A 24,128-nucleotide genomic window follows, 5' to 3' on the forward strand; every position below is an offset into this window, starting at 1 on the left:
TTACTATGCGAAGACAACAACAGACAATGTGGTCTTGAGATCTGGTCAACCGATTTAAAGAATAATTTCCCAAGAGTAATTGCACCGGACTATACTTGGAATCTCTCATTTCCCTCCTCAAATCCTCATTCGCATACCTCATCCAATTTGTTTTTGGCACTTAAAAACTTTTTTCTCCCCTTTCCATCTAATCCCTATATGCATCCTTCACTATGTGAATGTTCCTACACTTGTATTTTTTCAAATCATTGCAAGGAAATAAGCAGCAGGAACACTGTGCAAAATATCTCCTTTTGTGTTCCACCTAAGAAAGGTAAATGATTTAAACGATAACTAAATATTATTTTTTGTGTGTAATCCTACCTTGCAAACAGTCTCTGTATCCCAAGGCAAAATGGTCTGCAGGTCAATGAGCTCACAGGAGACACCCAGCTTCTCCTGCGCCATGGCGGCCACTTCCCTCATCACGTGTATCTGCAAGCCAAAAGTCAAAGGTCAGCTCTCACTTAACGGTACAGTTATGACACTTTCACTTTCCTAACTGTTTTTAACCAAATAAACAAGAAAAACTGGCATAAACAGCAACATTTACCTACTTATATTTTAAAACCCTAATGCCAGGAATGACTGGGATCATTTTGTGTTTTATGACAAATGAATTGTTGCATCAGTTATGAACCAATTCAATGAAACATACAATACTGTTGAACTGCTTCACTGAAATTAACTGAACAACTAACCAACTCTTAACAGCACTTTTGCTACTTAACTTTAAATCAGCTGTTAAAACATCTTCATCATCTACATTTTAATGCTCACATACTCATACATCAACTCGTGACAGGGAGCAGGACTTAATGAAACGTAATGGGGAAAAAAACATAAAAATCTTCACAATATGTTTTTCATTTTAATCACAAAATAATGTATTGATAATACTGTCAATATTCAATATCTCCCCTGGCCCTAGTTTGCAGGGTTCAATAATAAGGATGAGTAATGAGTTTTAACAGAAACATTAATGTAAGCTTCATACTGCCTTTAAACCCTTAAAAAAATTGGCCCCATTCTCTTCCATTGTAAGTGCCTCACTGTAACCTCCATTTTTGCTTTTTTTTTTTTTTTTTAAAGAAAAAGAGGGACGAGTCTGAATTAATTTTTGTGGTAATCAACATTATGCCACAAATGCTGTCGATTGAGCTGAACTAGTAGTGAACCCGGAATATTCCTTTAAACGTATTAGTGTGGATGTGGCCATGGTGACAATGCAGCACTGGCCCAATGGGACAAGTAACATTTCCTTTAATTGGCCAGAATCTCTCTTACATAGACTCAGGTCATCTTTATTGTTCAGCCCTGGTTTGTGTTGCTCATGTATGGAGTATTGGTGGATTGGGGAAAGAGAAAGAGATGACTGTCATTTTGAAACAAGCTTCGATTTCCTAAGTGTTCCCTGTCCTCACCCCACATCCCTTGTGACTAAATCACTGGCAAAGACCTTGTTTCCCTCAACTTTTAACTCCTTTTTGTACTTCATTATGTTGCACATTAGATGTTCAGCAGGAAACGTCTATGAAAGGTCTGAGCTGAGCAGTTGGACACCTGGAGAGCTTTTGAAAGCGTAATCCTATGGTGCACACAGAAGGTACCGTATTCAAGTTCTAATCTGAGGTTCAAATAGGGAGAGCACAATTAAACAAAACAAACAAACAAACAAACAAACAAAAACCATAAGATCAAGATGGCAAACCAATCCACTCTGCTCATCTCATAAAAGACCTACCTGTGTTCCCCAAGCTACCATTGTGACATCACTTCCCTCCAGCAGGACCTCAGCCTGTGAGAGTGGGATGTGATAGGCTTCTGTGGGGACTTGCTCCACTACAAAACAAAATGAGAGATTAATCATACAACCATCCTAAAAGAAAAGTATTTTTTAGGTTATTGATCTGATTAGTACTGGATTATCTATCATATTTTATAACAATTTGCCATATTTTTGCTTAAATGTATTAAAGAAAAAAATACTATATGAGAACTGCCATGATTTATTGTATTTGTCTGTTACTGAGTGAAATAAAAAGGCACTTATAAAGTCATGAAACACACACACACACACACACAAAAAAACATTTTAACTGATATGTGTTTTGTCCAAGATGGCAAAAAAAAAAAAAAATGGTGTGAATTATTCTTTTTTAGAAGAAGATTTTTTTTTAAACTATTGTCTTCCAGGTTTTAATTTTTTTCCACAGACTTCCAGAATTCCTCATTCGTATTTCACAGCTACAGTATACATTAGTAGCATTTAGTTACTTGCATAATTATTCGTCATGAGAAGGCATGGTCTAACCATTTGAGTGGTGCTTTTGTCCACAAATTCAAAAGCATGGATTGCAAATGTATTTTACAAGGTTTCAAAAATATTACAAAGGGAGTCGCATGTTTTCCCCCGTGATGCTGATAGAGCTCTAGGCCCTCCATCAATGACAAAATAATATGTTTGAGTTTAACAGGCATTTATAATAGGAGAGTTTCTAGAATAATGGACAGGTGCCAAGGATTGCGTTAAACAAATGTGGTCTTACTCCGGCAATTTTGCTATTACTGTACATACACCATCTGTGTGTGCTAACCAGGGACTAAAAACTAAATATTTTCATTTCGGATCGTTCTGAGCAAAAACTGTATTTTTTCATTCTGGTTCAGAAGTTCCACAGCCTCCTTTCAAAAAGGTTACCTGTTAGAACAAAATAAAAGAACGGTTAATAATGTTCAGTGATGCAGCAGTTTCCTTCAGGATCAAAGCACACGTTCTGTTTTTTCGGGCAACATGAAGTGGTGTAGTTCCAAAAATGTACTGCTATAAACCCTTTGGCTTCATGAAAAAAATTAACAACAAAATGAACCGGTTATAACCGGTCACCAGCATTTAAAAATAACATTTTCACTCCGGAACAACTGAAAATCACTTAGTTCCGGTTTTCAGTGAAGTTCTGCTAAAAATTTTGTTTGTTTTCAGCTTTTGTTCCTTGAACCGTTTTTAGTCCCTGGTGCTAACAGATCAGACCACTCATATTTATGAAACAATGTCTCAAAAGTTATCACAAAAGCAAAAGTGCATTCATTTACATTTTTGAAAATTGAGTACAAAATTAATTCGCAAACCTAAAACTACATTTACCACACTAATGCAAACATTTTGGCATTTATGTGAGGATCACATTGTGAATATGAAAAGACGTGTATTTGTGCATTTTGATGGGTTTGATGGACAACACCCTTCCGAAGATATAGCGAGCGACATGGTCATGTCACTGAGTGATAATTCAAATAATAAAAATGTGTTCATCAGGAGTTGGTTAGATATGCAGTCAAATTGAGAAAGCACACAAGCACACCTCCAAAGCCACATATCGCACATGCTGATTGTGTCAAAGGCAGTCGTTTAGTCTGACACCCCTCTACCATTTGCAATTGGTGAGAATGACAGACCTCTGACAGAAGTGCTGACCCCGACCAAATGATAGTGGGATGCCGACTTTAGCTGATCAAAGGGTGAGTTCAGGGTTAGGGAACGGTAGACTTGCCCTTTATTTGGTGTTGGTTACTATAGATCAATGTTTCCCAACCTTTTTTCAGTCATGGCACCCTTTGAGAATTTATCAAATCTGCAGGATGATAAGACTTGTAATACTAAAACATCCTAAATCTCACTAATTTCCTTAAGTCTTACCTCTAGTTTTATTGAGATGGAATGATTTTTAACATTACATTATCCCTTCAGCAAGATATTCAATCATGTGCTGACTTACATTTATACTGCTGTTCTTGGAAAATACCTTTAATAAATACTTAAACAGGTCATTATTGTTCACCTAAAAATGAAAATTCTGTCATGATTACTCGGCCATATGTTGTTCCAAGCCCACAGGAATTTCTCTCTTTTGTGGAAGACAAAAGGAGATGTTAGGCAGAATGTTAGTCTCAGTCACTTTCATGCATCTGTTTTCCATACAATGAAGGTGAATAGTGACTGAGACTAACATTCTAACATCTCTTTTTGAGTTCCACGGATGAAAGAAAGTCATATGGGTTTGCAAAAGCATGAAGGTGTGTAAGAGATGACAGAATTTCCATTTTGGTGTCAACTATTCCTTTAAAAGTTCAATGGTTTCCCTTTAATAAGTTGAGAAAATGCACTGAAAATTATGAAATCCTGAAAGCATTAAATGCTTAGTTAGGTATGATGTTAATTGAAAATAGATAATATGTCTTAAAAAGATAGATAATAAGATTATATTTTGAATATTATGTGGGTAAATTATTAATAATATAGTATTTACACTACCAGTCAGAAGTTTACGGTCACTTACTCATTCTTTATTTGTATTTTATTTATTTTTTCACATTTTAGAATAATAGGAAAGTCATTAAAACTATGGAATAACACAAATGGAACTATGGGAATTAGGTTGTGACTAAACAAAATCCAAAATAAATCAAACCTGAAATAAATTAATATGGTGGCACACTTATATTTTTGTCTACAAAACTAATTTCAAACATTTAAGCATACGCCTTCAATCAAAAGATTTTTAAGATCATGAGAAACATTTCAGTCAAGTGACCCCAAACCTTTGAACGGTAGTGTATATTGTGTAAATCTGTACACAGGTTTACTTATTTTTAAATTGACTGATTCACAAGGCAGAGAAAATACCTGTATATGTCAGATGGAGATCAGATGTATCAGATGTATAACAGGACGTTTAAGTAGTCTGTGTTAAACGTTTCTTTTCATTATACACAAAACATTTAGCTATTTCTGCCTTTGTTGTGAAAGATGCTGTAATATGAGCGAGCACCACAATGTGGATTGGAAAATTAGATCGCTCGAATGTCGTGCACTTGCAGTGTAGACCGCTCTGTTGATTATTAACAGGAGAGATTGTTTTATCATGTCGCTCGCTTGCAGAGACAAGGTACAGCAATGTGCTTCCTTTGGCTCACTGCATGTTCGTCAAGCATCCAATGAGCTGCGGAACGCTGCGCACAAGAGCAAGAGCGAGAGAGACAATATTATTATTATTATTACTTGTTACTAATGTGAAATTTATGATATTCCATTTTTTTTTTTTTTTTTATGTTTTACCATGCATTTTTGGATTTTAGAAATGTTTGAAGCATTTTTCACATGGCACCCCAGATCTGGTGCGGCCTAGACGTGTAAGTTGGCGACAAAGTGTCTTTTGCATAGCTGGACTCGGCTAACAAAACAAGTTCACTGGCAGCATAAAGAGTACAGCAAGAACTCTATTCTTTTTCACAGATGTCATATCTTGCGAGGCCTTTGTGTTTGTTCCTAAACGCTTCATTTACACCCCCCTCCCCCCTAAATTATCTTTATGGCTATATTATGCTTAATTACAGGCATTTTCACATCTATTGCCTCATCCTATTTAGGCTCATTGAAGTTCTTGTCTTCGGCTCGTGTTTTATTGGGAAATCTTGCCATTTTGACAAGGTTTTATGTCATTTCGTTACTTGAATTGTTTTCGACAACATTGGTTCACTCAGAATTACAGACAGAGGCTTGTGAAAACTTTCTTAGCTTTTCTGTACCAATATATTTTTTTCCTGTGTACTCAGTGAAATCTTCCTTTTGAAAATCAGGAAGAAAATGAGCCGTGACTGAGGGGTATGTAATGTTTCATATGTACAGCTGCTTTATTCTGGTCATATTTATTTGTTGGCAGTAGCTCTGGATAAATATCACAAACTATCTGGCCAAAGCTAGTGCGTGGATAACATTGTGGCCTAGTGTAAATATAAATTTCCTTGTCAAAGTTTCTGAACATTTTATGCATCTTTAGATTTTATCAGAGACACGTGTTATTTGTCACAAAAGAGTAAAAGCTGTTTAAACTATATTTTATTCAATCATGGGATATTTGATAGCATTTCAGTTCTTGTTTCTTGAAATGCATACATTTTGAAAATCAAAACCATTTAACTAATTACTAGCAATTATTTTCAACACTGTTTGAAAAGCAGTTCAGGTTAGTAGTGTCGTGGTTGGAGAACTCAGAATCTTCAAGGGTTTTGGCCCATAAGTTAATGAATACCATCTTGTTTAACTGGCTTTGAACCCTCAAGGAAGGCAAAGCAGTTATATGACCAGCAAGTTTTTCCAGGACTTTGTGTTTTGTAGTTTGCCTGCAGATAATGGTGACCTCCACATGGCATCAACCAAGACAGTTATAAAACATTTCTGATCAAAGAAATCTCTTGTGAAATGGAAAGCATGGATATCAATCAAATACTGTCAGGATGTGGAGACGGAGATGATGACTGAAATATTACCAGTGCACGAAATTACCTCTGTTATCCACGCAGAACTGGTTGACTTTGAAGCTGAACTCAACTGTGGCCAACTCACCATTTGACAAGCCTGCCCTGCGTTACAAGCTTGACATCTCGAGAGACTTGAGACACTTCTCTTATGTTCAAACCATTACAATGTTCGCTTAAGATAATTTCAGTAATCTACAAGAAGAGCAGAGAGATGGAGCTTTGTCCATTATTCCATTGCATTGGCCAGCAAGTATTCAAATAATGAGTTCAAAGTGTTTTTTTACTTTTATAACAGCTATAATATTGAATAAGCAAAAAACAAACAAACAAAAAAAAAAACTATGAGGCAGAATGCTACAGCCAAAGACGTCCACCTGAAGCATATGTATTTGGACGACCAATTTAAAAATAGCGCAGATGTAACCCCCTCCCCCGGATTCTCGATTTATCTGTTGAGTACTCAAGTAGATAATTAAAATGCCCATAGCTATTACAATAATTCACAAACCTCTAATGTAAAATCTAGTAACAAGCCAAATGCTACTGGGCTTTGCAAATGTATGCATACATGCCAAGAAAACATGAATTCTTCCACCGAGTGTGACCCCAATGTTTATTCATAGCCTGCGTTTGTCATCCATCACCAGTCAAATTGACAGATTGTGGTCAAAAAAAAAGAAAAGTGTGAGCAGAGGGTCAAAGTTTTTTTTTTTTTTTTTTTATAAAGTATGAGTCATTATTGATCACAGTGATTGGCTGTTGGCATGGATAAAGTTGAGCTCACCGTAGTATAGAGGTTACACCCCCAAGTTCAAGTGATTGATGAAGTGTAACAAAAATGCATCACTAATGGTCCAGATACTTTGGAGTGGTAGAGTGTTGGACACCTGATATGCGTTTCCATTTGACATGTACTCTATCATTAAGAGATATTGCTGGATTAAGACTTTTTCAAATGACAAAACCTTTAGTAAAAAGCTAACTCAGAGATGGGGAAACATGCACTAGAATGACCCCATGAGGAACACTTCTTAGTAGTAATTGCTAGCATCACAGCTACTGTTGCTCATTCTTGGGTTAAAGAATTTGAACAAACCTCTAAACCCAGGTTTTACACTTCAGCATATAACTCATCCTGCACCATTTCTGCTACAGATATGTCTGATACATGAGCGATATTCTGAATCGAGTGTCTTGTTGAGGAGAGGTAAGCCATTCATTTTTCTAAGCAATCAGACTTAGCTTTTTGAAAATTGAAAATCTTATAGACTTACATTGAAGGTGGAATGACAGAAGGGATGTGAAAAATAACCTTTTCAAAATAATATAGTCGATGGGTCATCTGAATAATTAGACTGGTTTAGATTTCAATGTTTTTTATTCATCAAGATTATACAACATGCAGAACAGTTTATTACTTTTGTATAAAAATAACTTTAAATGAAAAGCACAGTGCTAAAATAAAAATGAAAAAAATCTCGGTAAGAGCCAAGGAACCTGAAACAAGCTCCAATGTTCTTTCAGGAAATTAAAAAATATTAATAAAAATTCTAAAGAGACTCACAAGTCTGCATTGTAAGTGATCATAAAGACTGACATAGAGCAGATCTTATGTAACCCATCACAGATGATGAATAAGCACTGTATAAAAGTTGTTGACCAGGGGGGGGGGGAGGTTGTATGGCACATTAGGTGAAACCCACTTCAACACACCTCCAAAGATATTGACCGGGGGGGGGGGTTGTGGCGTGTTGAAGCGGGTTTCGCCCAATGCGGCATACAACCCCCCGTCAACAACTTTTATACAGTACTTATCATCTGTGATGGGTTACATAGTATATTCAAAAAGTTATTAGAAAATATAAGTATATATAGAAATACACAATAAGACAATATAAATATGGATAGCCTGAGGGCAAAAAAGTGTTCATGTGCCTCAGTGCTCTGTAGTGCCGGCCAGAAGGCAACAGAACAAAGAGATATAGCCCTTTTCCACCAACAGGGTTCTGGTGCGGGTTCCTGTCCCATTGCGAATTCTCTAACTGTTCCGCGCATTTCCACCACAGAAAAGGCAATTCCGGGGCCGAAATCCTGGTTCTACATCAGCCCCAAAAGCTTGCTGGTCTCTACGCAGGAACCGATTACATCAGGGAACGGAGGGTGGGATAATGTTTCGTCACCATGGTAAAGTTTTTCCAAACAACAACAGTAGCTACCGCCTGCAGCAAAGAGTGCTTCTTTGCTCTACAACAAACAATAAAAAACCCACAAAATTATCAGACATCAAAAGCATTCAATTAATATGACGAAACGAGTGTTATATTTGTGATATGGTATTTACGAAGATCTGAGATAAACTAGAGAGATCACAAAGGGAAAAAAATACTCTATGAGAATGAAGAGACAGCACGAAATGATGCACGCCGCTTTCAATCGGACAATTGACCAAATCATAAACAAATTGAAAAACACTTAAGGGAGTACAGGGACTGTAAGAAGGACATAAGCAAAAGCGACAATGGATGGAGCAATGATGTTTTGGACTCGGACACCGACCAGCCTGTTTACTAACCTGGGCATTGAATTCAGCCAGTAACGCTCGTGATAAACAGTGAATCACTGGTGTCCTCTGCAGCTGATCTCAGTAAGTTATTATGTTTGCCAACTTTGTAAGCTTTCCTTACACTGTTGTCATCTTATTTTGTGCATTTTTTTTGTTCTGTAAGGGGATTTTTGACCAGCTACTCACTAAGTTTGTAAGATCGCGGCTGTCTGTTATGTAAAACGGTGGAATTCTCAATCAATATTATATGCTATGGCAAAAATCCAAATACAACCATCTGCTACACCAATGTTAATAATGATTCAACTCTAACAGTTTATAGAACTTAGCAAGTTAAGCCATAGTTCACACAAAATAATGTAATTACTTTTCCTGTCGTCTTTAGCGTAGATCTTGAGCAATGTAATAACGATGGATTGCATTAATCCATATGTTTAAATATGTCCTCAAAAACAAGAGTAAAGCTGTATACAAACACACTGTAACGTGCCATGTTTGTTTATGTTTGAGGTAGTCATGTGAAACTACCATGTAGACAGTAACCCATTATGTCACCGTTCTTCCCTCAGGTCAGTGAAAAAGCGCGGCCAGTTTACGAACCAGGGGAGCACAGGCTCGGCACGAAAACCATCGCAATTTCGGTGAAAAAGGGCTAGTAGTGGGCTGGGTGAGTGGGGACCAGAGTGATTTTTCCAGCCCTGTACTGTTCTTGAAGGGAGGGCAGGAGGAAACCAATAATCCGCTCAGCAGTCCAAACTGTCCTTTGTAGTCCTCTGATGTCTGATTTCGTAGCTGAACCAAACCAGACTGTTACTGATGAGCAGAGGATATACTCAATGATTGCTGAGTAGAACTGTACCAGCAGCACCTGTGGCAGGTTAAACTTCCTCAACTGGCAAAGGCCTTTTTCACAATGGAGTCAATGTGGGTCTCCTTCAGGTCCTGTGAGATTGTAGACCCCAGGAACCTGAATGACTCCACTGCTGCCACAGTGCTGTTCAGAATGGTAAGCCGGGTCAATGTTGGGGTGTTCCTCCTGAAGTCCACTATCATTTCCACTGTTTTGAGTGTGTTCAGCTCCAGGTAGTTTTGACTGCACCAGACAGCCAGCTGTTTAACCTCCCTTGTGTATGCAGACTCATCATCATCCTGGATGAAGCCGATGACAGTAGCGCTGTCTGCAAACTTCAGGAGCTTGACAGAGGGATCCTTGGTGGTGCAGTCATTTGTGTACAGGGAGAAAAGTAGTGGGGAGAGCACACATCCCTGGGGGGCACCAGTGCTGATCTTACAGATGCTGGAAAAGAATTTCCCCAGCCTCACTAACTGCTGCCTATCTGTCAGAAAGCTGGTGATCCACTGATAGACAGAGGTGGGAACAGAGAGTTGGTTTAATTTAGTCCATAGAATAGCTGGAATGATGGTGTTGAAAGCCGAACAGAAGTCCACAAAAAGGATCCTTGCATATGTCCCTAGTCTGTCCAGATGTTGCAGGATATGATGCAATCCCATGTTGACTGCATCATCCACAAACCTGTTTGCAAAGCAATTTGAAGGGGATCCAAAAAGGGTCCAGTGATGTCCTTCAGGTGGGCCAACATCAGTCACTCAAATGACTTCATGACCACAGATGTCAGAGCGACGGGTCTGTAGTCATTAAGTCCTGTGATTTTGGGTTTCTTTGGGAAAGGGATGATGGTGGAGTGTTTGAAGCAGCAGGGAACTTCACACTGCTCCAGTGATTTGTTGAAGATCTGTGTGAAGATGGGGGCCAGCTGGTCAGCACAAGATTTTAGACAAGTGGGTGAAGCACAGACTGGGCCCTGTGCTTTCCTTGTCTTTTGTTTCTGGAAGCCCCGGCACACATCCTCTTCACAAATCTTAAGTGCAGTTTGAGTAGCGGGAGGGGGGTTGCAGGAGGTGTTGATGTTTGTGTGAGCTGAAGGTCAGAGCAGGTGTGGGGTGTGAGACTGTGCTTTTCAAATCTGCAGTAAAACACATTCAGGTCGTCAGCCAGTTGTTGATTCCCTACAGTTTTGGGGGAAGGAGTCTTGTAGTTAGTAATGTCTTTCAGGCCTCTCCACACTGATGCAGGGTCATTAGCTGAAACTTTTTTCAGCTTCTCAGAGTAGCTCATTTTAGCCACTCTAATCTCTTTTGTCAGTGTGTTTCTGGCCTGAATGTACAAGATGTTATCCCCACTTCTGTAAGCATCCTATTTGGCCTGACAAAGCTGCCTGAGTTTTGCTGATGTTTTGTCATTGTTGAACGTAAACAAGTCCTAGCAGGAATGCACATATCCTCACAGAAACTGATATATGATGTCACAGTATCTGTGAGCTCGTCCGGATAGGTGTCTGCAGCTTCAAAAACACTCCAATCAGTGCAGTCAAAGCAGGCTTGTAGTTCCAGCTCTGCTTCATTGGTCCATCACTTTACAGTCCTTACTACAGGTTTAGCTGATTTTAGTTTCTGCCTATAGGTTGGAAGATGTAGGTGCCACTGGTTGTTTAAATCAGTTTTACTATCAGAAATAATCAATAATTAATTGTTATTAATTATGGAATAATCAAATAACAATTAAATAATCAAATAGTAATTAAATAGAATTTAACTCATTAAATTCTATTCTCGGGGCACCACTCTTTGAAAAGAGAAAAATGATAGCAAGTTACTGATTGAGTCTCATAAAACAAAATCTACCCTGTAGGTTGAGTATCTTAATTGTTAATCAAAATAATCAAAAAGGGGAAAAACTAGTTAAATTATTGATATACAAATCTAATAGTAATCTAGTTACAGTTAGATTCTAACACCAATAAATTAACAGTACTCTGAGGTAACTTGGGAGTTCTTCACGTGGCAGAGGTTGGCTTCAACACAATATTCAAACAAAAACAAACAGGAGTACTTATTATAATATAACAAGATTTATTATAATCAAGTAGTAGTAAGCCAATACTATCAGAATATAATCCAAAAATAAATCAAGGAAATCCTAAACTAACAGTGGAGCTATATGCTAGTGTGTGTGTGTGTGTGTGTCCAGATGTGGTAACAAAAGGAATCAAAATGGAGGATCAGGTTCAAAATGGAGGGTTAAATCCAAAATGGAGCCGATACCACGTGAGGGTGGAAATGAGCGGACACACAAAGGAACTGACGAAACAGGTGGGAGAATTTGGTTCACCAGCCAGTGAACACAGCCAATACTATCCGAATATAATCCAAAAATAAATCAAGGAAATCCTAAATTAACAGGGGAGCTATATGCTAGCGTGTGTGTGTGTGTGTGTGTGTCCAGATGCGGTAACAAAGGAATCAAAGTGGAGGATCAGGTTCAAAATGGAGGGTTAGATCCAAATTGGAGCTGATACCACGTGAGGGAGGAAATGAGCGGACACACAAAGGAACTGACGAAACAGGCGGGAGAATTTGGTTCACCAGCCTGAGTCGAACACAAACCGTGGCGCCGCTCACTCAATGAATATCAGTGAGAGAGAGAGAATGAGAGCAAGAGGAAAAGTGCATGCAGTTAATTAAGGGTAACTGCTCATAACAGCGGGACTGAATTACTAGTTCAGATCACTCAACAAAACAAACGTAACCCCAAAAGAAACTAAAAACTCGAAACAGCGAGCAGAGTTTAACATACAAATATACTCAAAACATCAGCATTTAGAATCAAAAATACGATTTAGTTTCACAAGAAAAAAAAATAAAAAAATAAAAAACAATCACAGTTTCTAAACTAAATCTGCCCAGATATCAAGCCTTACTTGGGAAATCCTGTGTGATTTCAGTAGGGTTGTCCATGGAATTCCTGCTGCATTGAGCGGTCAGGAGAAACGGTCTGGATGGTCCCTTGTCTTACGCTCGTCAGCGAAAAGACTCGTCTCTGCTTTGTTCTTCGGATCCAGCGATGGAGAAGAATGCAGAAAGTAGTCAACGTTGAATGAAAAAGAGGGAGAAGGGAAACTGGTCGCCTTTCCGTTTTTCAAAATAAATTCACTGGTGCTTTACAGTGAAACTGAACCGGTTGATACAAGTATACTATAAGACTTGAACAAAGCTAAGTTAATCTTACTCTACCGTGGCCAAATGGTGAGGTTAGAAAAACGTGGTCTCTCTGTTCTCAGTCCAAAATGGAGGGAAAGCTCCTTCAGTACGTGCACAGTACAGATGTCCCTTAACAGCCAAGCAGAGCTTAGCACAGAGAGGCCGAACTTCATCTGTCCGCTGGTTTTATTGACAAGATGACGTCATCGGTCGTAGGCCGCTTTCGACCAATGGTGTTTGAGACTGGGTCCATGGGCGGGACTTCACATCCAGTTGTGAATTTGTGAAGGATCCTGGGAAACTGAGTTCAGTGTCTCTCCTTTTGATCATAGAACAAAGGGCCATGCGGTCTCTGCTGCCATTTTAAGTGGGCCAAGACCCTACAAAGAAGATGAACAAGACAGTGATCAGAGAGTCCCAAAGCTGCTCTAGGACAGAGCGATATGCATCCTTTAATGTTGTGTAGCAGTGATCCAGTATATTTCTGTCTCTGGTGGGGCATGTAATGTGCTGTCTGTATTTTGGCAGTTCACAGGTGAGGTTGACATTGTTAAAACTGCGGAGAATAATAATATGTGAGTCCGTGTATTGTTGTTCTGTGTCTATGATCTGATCAGCTAGCTGTTGCAGTGCTGCGCTCACACACGCTTTTGGAGGAATATAAACACTCAACATCATAAATGAGGAAAACTCCCGCGGCGAGTAGAAAGGCTTACAGTTGATAAAAAGCGCTTCCAAATTAGGACAGCACATCTTCTTTAACGTTGTTACATCTGTACACCAACTTTCATTGATGTAAAAGCATGTTCCACCGCCTCTCGTTTTTCCCATTAACTCCGCAATGCGATCTGCTCTGAACAGCTGGAAGCCCAGCAGATGGAAGGCACTGTCCGGAATGGCTTCACTCAGCCAGGTTACTTTGAAGCACAAGGCAGCAGAGTTTGAAAAGTCCTTGTTTGTACAGGTGAGTAGTTTGTCCATTTTGTTAGGAAGAGAGCAGAGATTCACTAGATGAATACTCGGCAGTACTGTTCAAAAGCTGCGCTGACAGAGCTTGACCAGCGCGCTGGCTCGTTTCCTTCGCTTGCGAGCTTGAACAACACAGCTGCGCCTCCAACTAAAATGTCCAGCAAAACGTCCGAATAGTCAAAAACCGGGAAAAGACTGTCTGATATGTGCTGCTGAATGTTCAGCAGTTCATCCCTGGTAAAACTGATAGAAAAAAAATTACTAAACACAGGACAAACAAAAACAACAAACACAATAAAGAATTGGAGAGCTCCACACAGAGGCTGCCATCCGCGGCACCATCTTGTTTCATACCATATATTCTTCTCCCAATCAAGGACAAAAAAGACTTTTAAGAGTCCCTTAAAGGGACAGTTCACCCCAAAATTAAAATGCTCTCATTTACTCACCCTCATGATATCCCAGGTGTGTATGACTTTCTTTCTTCACCAGAACACATTTGAAGAAATATACAAAAATATCTCATCTCAGTAGGTCCTTAAAATGCAAGTGATTTTAGATTTCTCTTTTGATGCTCCAAAAATCACAGATAGTCATCATAAAAGTCATCCAAATGACACCAGCTGTTAAATTAATGTCTTCTGAAGTGACACGATTGCTTTTGGTGAGAAAAATATCAATATTTAAGTACTTTTTTAAACTCTGAATCATGCTTCTGGTTGGCAGCAGTTCACGCGTGTGACGTAATTACAATGGCATTTGAAACACTTGAGTAATGACGCAAGTGTATCACACCTGGTAGAGCAGCACTGTTTACAACTGAGTAGGAGGAACACTGTACAGAAGCTTCATTGATTTTTGTTCAGATCTGTATTTGTCTGTTTGTTTACTCACAATGGTGCGTTTGTGTGCTCATCCTGGATGTCTCAACCGAGTGGAGAACTTGAGATTAAATCTGTATCCATGGCAATGCGAAAACGTCACACAAGAGACTGCTTGAACTCAGCCCTCTCGTGAAGCTTACTGGAAGCATTGGATTATAGTTAAAAAGTACTTAAATATTTATCTTTTTTGCACCAGAAGTGATCAAATCGCTTTTTGAATTCATTCATTTAACAGTTGGTGTCGTATGGATGATGTTTATGCTGACTGTCTGTGATTTTTGGAGCTTCAAAAGAGAAATCACCATCCACTTGCATTTTAAAGACCTACTGAGCTAAGATTTTTTTTCTGTTTTTTTTTTCAAATGTGTTCTGTTGAAGAAAGAAAGTCCTACACACCTGGGATATCATGAGGGTGAGTAAATAATGAGAGAATTTTCATTTTTGAGTGAACTATCCCTTTAAGAGTAGCTCAAATGTCTAAGCCAAATTCAATTCGTAGGAAAATACACTAAAACAATCCATGCCAATTGAAGTTGTTTTGATAAAGGCATCTGCTAAATGCATATATGTAAATTTGTTGTACAAACTATGTGGTAAATTGAGGAAACCTACAAAAAAAAAAAAAAAAAAAAAAAAAAAAGAGCAAAACTTAATAAACCCCTAAACTTAAAAAAAAAAAAAAGTGATCCTAGCAATAGGTGAGTTAACAAAGCACTTCTAGAATGCCTCTGAATCCACTCCATAGTTTAATTGCTTCAGGGCACTTCACCCTCAGAGACACAAGCATGGATGAAAAAAGTTTTTAGGAAGCCACTGGTTATAATGTATTTATTTTATTTTATTTATTTTTTTATGCATTTTTTGTAGTAGAGTGAATTGTGGAAAAATGTTGTAAAATTGCAATGCTGGGCATTTAGGGTTGCAAAATTTCACCGTTTTTTTAGACAACAAGTGGGCGTTTTAAATTCACAACACAATTTAACACAAAAGTATTTGCAATTTTTTTCTTGCATGCAGAATGTGTAAATTACTCAATATCAGCAGTTTATTTAAATTTTATCAAAATTGTGTTTAAATAAATTAAAACTTTAAATGAAAGTATAACAATTAATTTTCAACATAAAATTGTATTATTTTTATCAAATGAAGGGATTTTATACTGAACCTCACAGCACAATCCTAAATACAACATAGGAGTTGTTTTTGTCAAATAAAATGCTGCATAACAGAGCATCACAGATGTGAGATATTGCTTAAATATAATAGTTACTATTGATTTATTATTAATATTAGTAGTAGTAGTAGTAGTAGTAGTAGTAGTAGTAGTATAACAGTGAATATTACATAACTATACAGTAGTGATCTATTTCTGTCATACTTTTTTCATTTAAATTGAGACTTTACTTTGGCGGAGCTTTTATTTTGAAGTGTTTCTGTGTTGTTAGACCAAGGAAATCCAAGAAAATTAAAGCAGGTCACTATGTGAATCACAGTAATTATTAAACCGCAAAAGGCTACTATTTAAATAAATAAATAAATATGTAGTCTGTATATGACTCATGCTAAAAAGTGAATTAGTGCTCTGCCTGCTGTCATCTGCTACAAACTGAGAATGCGATGCTCATAATAGTGTTTTCCATGTATGAGCAGTTTATGTATCTATGCCTGCACAACACCGGCTCCACACATTCACAAGCACTCACATTTAAAACGCAGCACGTGCAAACGATCTATTTATCTCATTAAATCGCAGCTTTTGCTGTTAAATATTCTCACTAGGACATGACTTGATTTTAATATGTGCACTTAATGTTTACGTAATGGCATTCATACGTCAGATGGTATCGGTTTTTGGTATTTGAGCATTTTTACGAGTATGAGTACAAGTACATGAGTGCGGTATCGGACTTGATTCTGATGCCAGTGTCGGTATCAGTGCATCCCTAGTGTGAATATTAGGGCTGTCGATTTAATGTATTAAGTGCAAATAATTATATGAAAAATAACACATTAATAAATAACACATTTTTTAATGCCCGAGAACCATATGTTAATTCCGTAATAAGGAATGCTCTTACACGTAAGACACATTTAAGCTTGATGTACTTCCTTGATGTGGCATTAAGGAGCAGTCAGCACAACTCCAGCTGAACAGGCAACACGCCTCTTCAAACCAACGAAAGCAACAGGCAGCACAGCATTCCACAGACAATGCAATTTTGCGCTCAAAGACAGCCGGACGGAGCACAACTGAATTCATGTATCTCGAGACACGTTTTTCAACATTTCAAACTACATTTAACTTGACACAGTACACGAAAAACACAGATGTTATGACTAAAGAAGATGAAAACCATTGATGCAACCAAAGTGAAACGCTCTAAAAGTGTCCATGAGTACACAGACCAAAAATTTTAAATAGAGCAAATGGAAGTAGGCCAATAATTGGGTTATGTTCAATGATATGAGGTATAAAAAACTATATTTTAACTTCTAAAGCCACTTTTTTATTGAAGAAATGGTTACCTTTTCTGCTCCCACAATATACATTATATGTATATGATGTAATGCATTCGATTGTGTAAATTATAATATTTATTATACAGTATATTTATAATTACTTTACTAAACTATCTTTCTCAGTAAATATTGATATATGTGATTTATTGCAATTAATTTGACTAATTAATTGGCACATAATGTAATTAATTCAATAAAACATTTTAATCAATAGACAGCCCTGGTGAATATAGAAAAAGATGAACCAATAATGCCCAGCGTAACTTTAAAAAAATGGTCTCACAATTATGAAAGTTTATATTTTCAGGGGATGTAATAATTTTTCAATCAGTAAACATGTTGGGGAAAAACAAAACAATATTACAGGTTAAATACATACTTGGAAAATTGCTACATTTGCTCCAAAATTGTTAGCAATTGTATCAACTAGCCGTGACACTTTGTATGAATTTAGCAACCTCTGACAGTTAAAAGGCAATTTTTTACTGCCAAAACGGTTATTGTCACACAATTCAGGGTGTCAGCAACTGTTATGTTTAGTTTTTACTCATATTTAATATTATTTATTTAATATTAACATTATATATATTTTGAATTCCTTTTAAACAAACATAGCAATTCGTCCACACTGGGTCTCTGAGGGTTAAATGTTTGCTCCCTAAAAATAAATCCAAGAATACAACAAAGAACCAGTGAGCATCTGCCACTCTCTTTCTGTTTGATGTGTACACATTTCATAATGGCACTATACTTTTTAAAGTTGGCATGAACTAAAAATGGACCCTATTTATTTTATTAATGCATGTTACTGGTGTTATTGTGAATGATTCATCCATGCATTTTTTGCTATTTAACAACAGCAAATACTGTGCGGCTCAGTGACGTTTGGAGTTCAAATGAATGACACACAAATGGCATGGTGTTCATGACATTTATATATTCCCCAAATATTCCCTTATTTGGGCACTATGATGTGATTGGAATTTGAAATGCACAATACTCACGGTTATCTTAAATAACCGTGATCAGACGATTATTTAATAATCGCGATAGGCCTATCCCCACCCTCATTTTTTTTTCCTTGTTCCATAAGCTGCTTCACTCGGAAATATGTCACAATAAGGAAGTCAGTTGCAACCTCCGTTTCATGCCGACTTATGCCGGGTTCACACATCCTCTGTGAGCATGGCGTGAGTGAGGCGCAAGCGGGACGGTCACATTGGACGTTCACCTTGGCCGCGTCTCTTCCGCAAGAAACAGCAGCGCCTCTGCGCAGAAAATAAAGTTATCTATGGAGTCCTACGGCAAATTTTTTCTTTAATAAGGTCATAAGCTGAGGTTATTGCTGCTTCAAGGACAACAGTGGGCAGTCACGTGCACTTCATCTTTATCAGCACACTTGGTTGTGATTAGCTCATATTGTGTCTATACTGTACACCTATATACACAGAATGGCAAAATGTCCGGCAGTTTGTTAATTCTTTCCTTTATTAAGTTATTTTATTGAGTTTACTTGCATGCAGACATATACATTTTAGTGTACTATAGGTTCGGTTTGAATAATTTTGATTTGCTTTTGTGTATTTTCTATACTTTCCTGATTATTTTAGTGTTGTACTGCACCCAGAGCCGTTGAGCTCAGCGTGAGACACGGCAAACACAGGCTCAATGCCGCATCTGGGACGCTTCCGGGACGGGTCACCTCGCAACTCATGCTTTCAGTGTGAATGGTGTAATCTGTTAATATGGGCGCCGAAACGAAAACGCGCCACTCATGGAGGATGCGTGAACCTGGCATTAACAGCTACAATGAAAATGCACTAAAAGACCAAATGATGCCAGAGGTAAATTGGTCATAGCGCGATAGAGTGATGTTGTTGTTTTCATGCGTGTCCTTGTATTCAAGTCTCATGTTAGTCAGTGTCTCTGTGTTTAGTGGATTAACACCATTGTTAGTGCTCAAATAAGTGTTCACGACATACTGACTCACATCATAAGAAACTAGGGAGTGTAATGAAACACTCTTCTTTTTCTCCAAGAGTAGGCTCTGTAAACGGCCACATACGGTTAACTGAACAATAGCAGAGAGGGGAGGGTTTGAAAAACCTGTCATTACATATTTTATTGCCGATTTTATGCCTTGACCACAGTTTGACAGATGTGGTCAATGAATAGTCATTTTATGGAAAGAACTGAATAATGTCATGCGTATGTCACACTAATAAAATGACCAATACATCCACATTCCTCTCGCCATGTGTATTCTAGAACTATTCTGCACTAAAGCATTTCATTGACACTCAGAGACAACATGGAAGAGAAGGAGAAAGCAAAGAGAAAAGTTCAGTCAACAGCTGCAAAGCATCAAGCAACATTTGGCCCATTCAGGAACTCAATTATCCATTTGAAAGCCCTTGATTGAATGCAGACTACACTCATATATGACAATCTCACTGACCTCTTCCATATCTTAACTGCTTTACATAATCATAAACCTCTACAGAGCACAAATTGCCTTTCCAAAGGAAAGGATATATCACAGACTAACTGTAGAGGCAATGTTATACATGGATGTTGTTCCAAATATATACTCATATTCTCAATCTTCACTGATAGCTCACCTGCTGCTCTGTACAGGATTTTGGGCTCAAAGAAGATGCATGGGTTTTTATCAACGATACAGGACAAAAGAAGACCCTTGGCCTGGACTGGACCTCTCGGCACAACGATCTAAAGGACCCAAAAAAATAATAATCAGGGCTGTCAATTTAATATGTTAAAGGTGGACACAGTCATATTTTTGTTTATGTTGCGATGAAAGCTATTGGTGGAAATGCAGACTCATGCAAAAACAGAAGTTCTCAGTAACCGATGCCACTGTAGAAATAAGTTATTTGCAGTGAGCCAAGATTAATTCATTCTGGGAGTGAAAGCATGCCTTTACAAGGCATTACTGAGATAAAGTGAGTAATATCTGGCAAACAGTGCACTTAGGTCACCTTAATTCCAGGACAGTGAGCGAAGAAGGCCTCTGGACTCTGGGAGTGGTAGAGCGAGCCGTGACCCACACAGCCCCAAGGAGCTCTGATGGTCAGGTTTCCACAGTCAAACATGTTCCCTGAACGGTAGCGATACTTGGCGGCTTCGTTTACGATCTTCAAAACCAAAAAGAGTTAGAGACAGAAAGACGAACATCAATATCAACTTACATCTGTGTGCAAGAAAAGATGGGCTCCACATCCCTAATGCAACTGCATCCAAAGCTCCGCTTGTAAAATGCTTTTAAGTTAAAAAAGGCTATTTTTCCTGACAATGTCGCCAAAGCTTTTTCAGATAAACCATGCGTGAAGCCAGGAAATTCTTTCACATAGCTTGACAACAGCTGCTTGGAAGGAACAATGTAAATTGGAGTTTTAACAGTGGTTGTGCACCACACAGAAAAAATATTTCCAAAAATATTAGATGCTATTAATGATCAATGTTTGAATTCCGAAAGAAATCTGTATTTAATTTAGATGCATTTCATTTCATTTATTAAATTAACTTTCATTTAATAGTTGATTTCCATTTATTTTTATCAAGTTAACTGAAAATGTGGTGGTGGATAATTTGTAAGGGTGTAGGGAAAAATTTTAATCTGTTTTGATGGCGGTGTTAATTGTTTTAGAGACAACTACAAAAACTTAGTTTAGAGAAATGTCTAATCAGTTGAAAAAAATATTCTACGTATCAAAGAATAAATACAGATAGTTACTCAAATTAATTATGTAATTATTAGGGCTGGGTATTGATGCAGATATCCATGAAGAAATCCATGTATTCAATCAATAAATACAATGTTATATTGCATTTATATTTTGCTACATGTTTATTGTTTACATGCATAACTTGTACTATTCACAAGTTTGTACATTAATTTGTTGAAAACATGCTAAAAACCGGTACTGTCTCTTTAAGAAAACCGGCTGTTCTGTAAATGAGAACATACAGTATTAACAAGAGATGGGTCGAATGGCTTCTTTACCTCATTCGTGCTATGCGTGAATAGAGTTACATTTTTATTGTTTGTTGTGTTTTATCAGTAACTGACTGTAACGAACAGAAAGGGTGTTAAGAGACATTACTCTATGATAAATTGATTGCATGGATTTCCTCTTTGGACACACATTTCACAGTACAAGTCAAACCAAACTTTTACTGTCAACATGCAATGAAAGGATGCTGAGCTTCTTCCCCACTACACCGGTCAATCACTGGTGAGTAAAATCTGAATATTTACCAGCCTATGGCTAATCATAAAGGGTTGCACATGCAGTAAGAGATCAAACTTAGCATTTATGAATCAATATCGGGATCACAATGCATCGGAAAAATCAATATTTTTACCCAGTCTTGGGAATTATTTATCTTTTGTCATTAGGTTTTTAGGAGCATTTTTTTTTAGGCCAAGTGCACCTTATTTTTGCCTACCTCTGATAATTACAGCAGGGATTACATTATAATGAGAATGAAGCACGGACTTGTGAAAAAGACTCTAATCTAATGCTCTAATGCTTTGGCCACCTCTGGCTAATTTTTTGGATGCAAAGAGAGAGAAGAGAATGACTCAGAGACAATCTCACAAAGCTGCAACCCATTCCTGTAAAATACTCCCCATTATTACATCTGCTATTCAGCTGCCTTGACGATGGAGGGAAACTCATCCATCTTCAGCAAGGCCAGGACACAAAGGGAAAAGCACCAGACAGGAGCTGGCCACTTCCTCTTGTGGGTCTCACAAACACTGATCAAAACACTACGCCCCCCGTACACTGAAACCTGAAACTCATCACACTGTCCTCATTATAAGTGGACCTCAGGGGGAAAAAGAAATCATTAAACTGGTCTATGATGACGTTTTTAATGATGATGGCCCTTTAAAACAAGCTCACCTGATCAAACGCTGGGTAAATGTAGTCGGCAAACTGAATCTCTGCAATAGCGGTGGCTCCTGCGACAGCTGCGCCGATCCCGAATCCTACAATGCCTTGTTCGCACAGTGGGGTGTTAAATACACGGTCTTTACCTAATGAGAAAATGGCAAATGTCAATGTATCCTGCACTTATATGAGAATGCAGAAGCCCTGTTTACACCTGTGGTCTCTGATTTCATTACATTACTTACAACCTCATTGTTACTGAAAAAAATTCACCTGGTGCTCTCAAATTTACTTCAATGAGCCACATGTAACCAGAAGAGTTTAAAATAGGTGTAGGTGGTCCATCACTGTTGTTTGCGTTGACTTATCATGGCAGATTACCATTTACACCTCAAATGCAATGTGGTCATGCGTTTCTCCAAATGTGGTTTGATTTATTGGATCACAAAATATTTTGGACCTCATTTCCATTAATACGAGATCAAAATAAGCATTTTACGAACACCTTAAAAACAGGTACAATTTCTCTAAGACCAGTACTTCCTAAACAATGGTCCAAAGATAATGTAGCCCGAAGAAGGTTTAAATGATTAGGTTAGATTCTAAAACAAAATGCAAACCAGTAGTTTCTATACAGTACAGAATGAAAACAAAATATTCCTTTAAACTTCCAAGAAGTCCCATTGCTAAAATTTAGACAACTTTTCACCAAGAATAACTCACATTTTTTGTATGGAAGTCTTTGACAAAAACACAAGTGGCACATTTCTGCTTTTAAACTCTCTGGAATCCCTGACTCCATAGACTACCAATGTAAATGCATTTTTTGTTGATTTGGCCAAACTTACAGACAAAAAAATAATTTTCTGTGGTAGCCTAATTAACAGCATTTCACAAATGCTTTCCATAGAGGTTTGGTTATACAGAACACTGAAATTTCCTTTAAGGTTGAAGTGTGTAATTTCGGCACTCTAGCACCACCAAATGAAAATAAAAAATATTTGGGTGTTTCTTCAACTTTTGGTACTTTCATGGCTTAAGGCCTTTGCACACCAAAGGCGAATCGCAACGAATGGCCATTTGACACAGAAAGCGTCGCGAGTGACCGCCATAAACACATTCATGCCTTTACAATATAGGTGGTTTATCGACAAGCAATTTTACCCCGGTGCGGTAAGTTCCGCAATGCACCTCTGAGCTGCTCTGCCCTCCGCCCATCACAGATGAGAAAAAAAAACAACTGAACAAGCAGATTGAAAAAAGAAAACAGATTTCTCTACAACCTGCAGGAGCGATGGACTAGTGTGTTGTTGATTTGCTCAACCAGAAAGAAAACCTTCAAAACACTTCTTATTTCCATGTATATCTACTTGTGTTACACATTTGCTCAAAACCCTGCATGATACGTATTAAATGTGACAAAGTTTAAACGCTCCAAATGTCTGTATAATGCAAGCAGTAAAACGCTCTTCTCAACCAACAAAATGATTGCAGACTCCATTTTCTTCAGTCTGACCCATTATTAGGTACTTTAATACTGCTAACAGCAGCACAGCAGTTAATGACTTAATGATAACACATTAATAACGATTTTGAGAAGACACCATCACGTTATTGGTATACAAAGGCATTTTGAATGCAAATACATGTACACAATGCATTGCACTGCAAATCACATCAATAGTATTAATATTTAGCAAAGAATAACACTTAAGATCAGTAAAAAAGTTATACAGTAAAAAAGAATTACACGTCGTCACTGCTGGTTCAGGATTTCTTCCTCGAGTTCCTTTAGCATTTAATGTCGGTGGTAAAAATATCTTTTTGTGTGAAAAGAAAAAAATAGGGAAAAAAAGG

The 24,128-nt window shown here is 37.8% G+C and overlaps 1 protein-coding gene across 1 annotated transcript in view; it reads right to left on the minus strand.

The window, feature by feature from the left end:
* Positions 1–24,128, minus strand: part of LOC127452639 (2-oxoisovalerate dehydrogenase subunit beta, mitochondrial-like) — a 103,816-nt gene that overhangs the window by 65,491 nt on the left and 14,197 nt on the right. The window contains exons 4-8 of the mRNA XM_051718268.1: positions 22,284–22,417; positions 20,352–20,507; positions 19,974–20,082; positions 1,784–1,881; positions 364–474 (exon numbers count right to left, since the gene is read on the minus strand). Coding sequence (XP_051574228.1) covers positions 364–474; positions 1,784–1,881; positions 19,974–20,082; positions 20,352–20,507; positions 22,284–22,417 — 608 coding nt within the window. The remainder of the gene's footprint in view (positions 1–363; positions 475–1,783; positions 1,882–19,973; positions 20,083–20,351; positions 20,508–22,283; positions 22,418–24,128) is intronic.

The sequence above is a fragment of the Myxocyprinus asiaticus genome, chromosome 15, assembly GCF_019703515.2.
Source record: "Myxocyprinus asiaticus isolate MX2 ecotype Aquarium Trade chromosome 15, UBuf_Myxa_2, whole genome shotgun sequence".
Lineage (NCBI taxonomy): Eukaryota > Metazoa > Chordata > Actinopteri > Cypriniformes > Catostomidae > Myxocyprinus > Myxocyprinus asiaticus.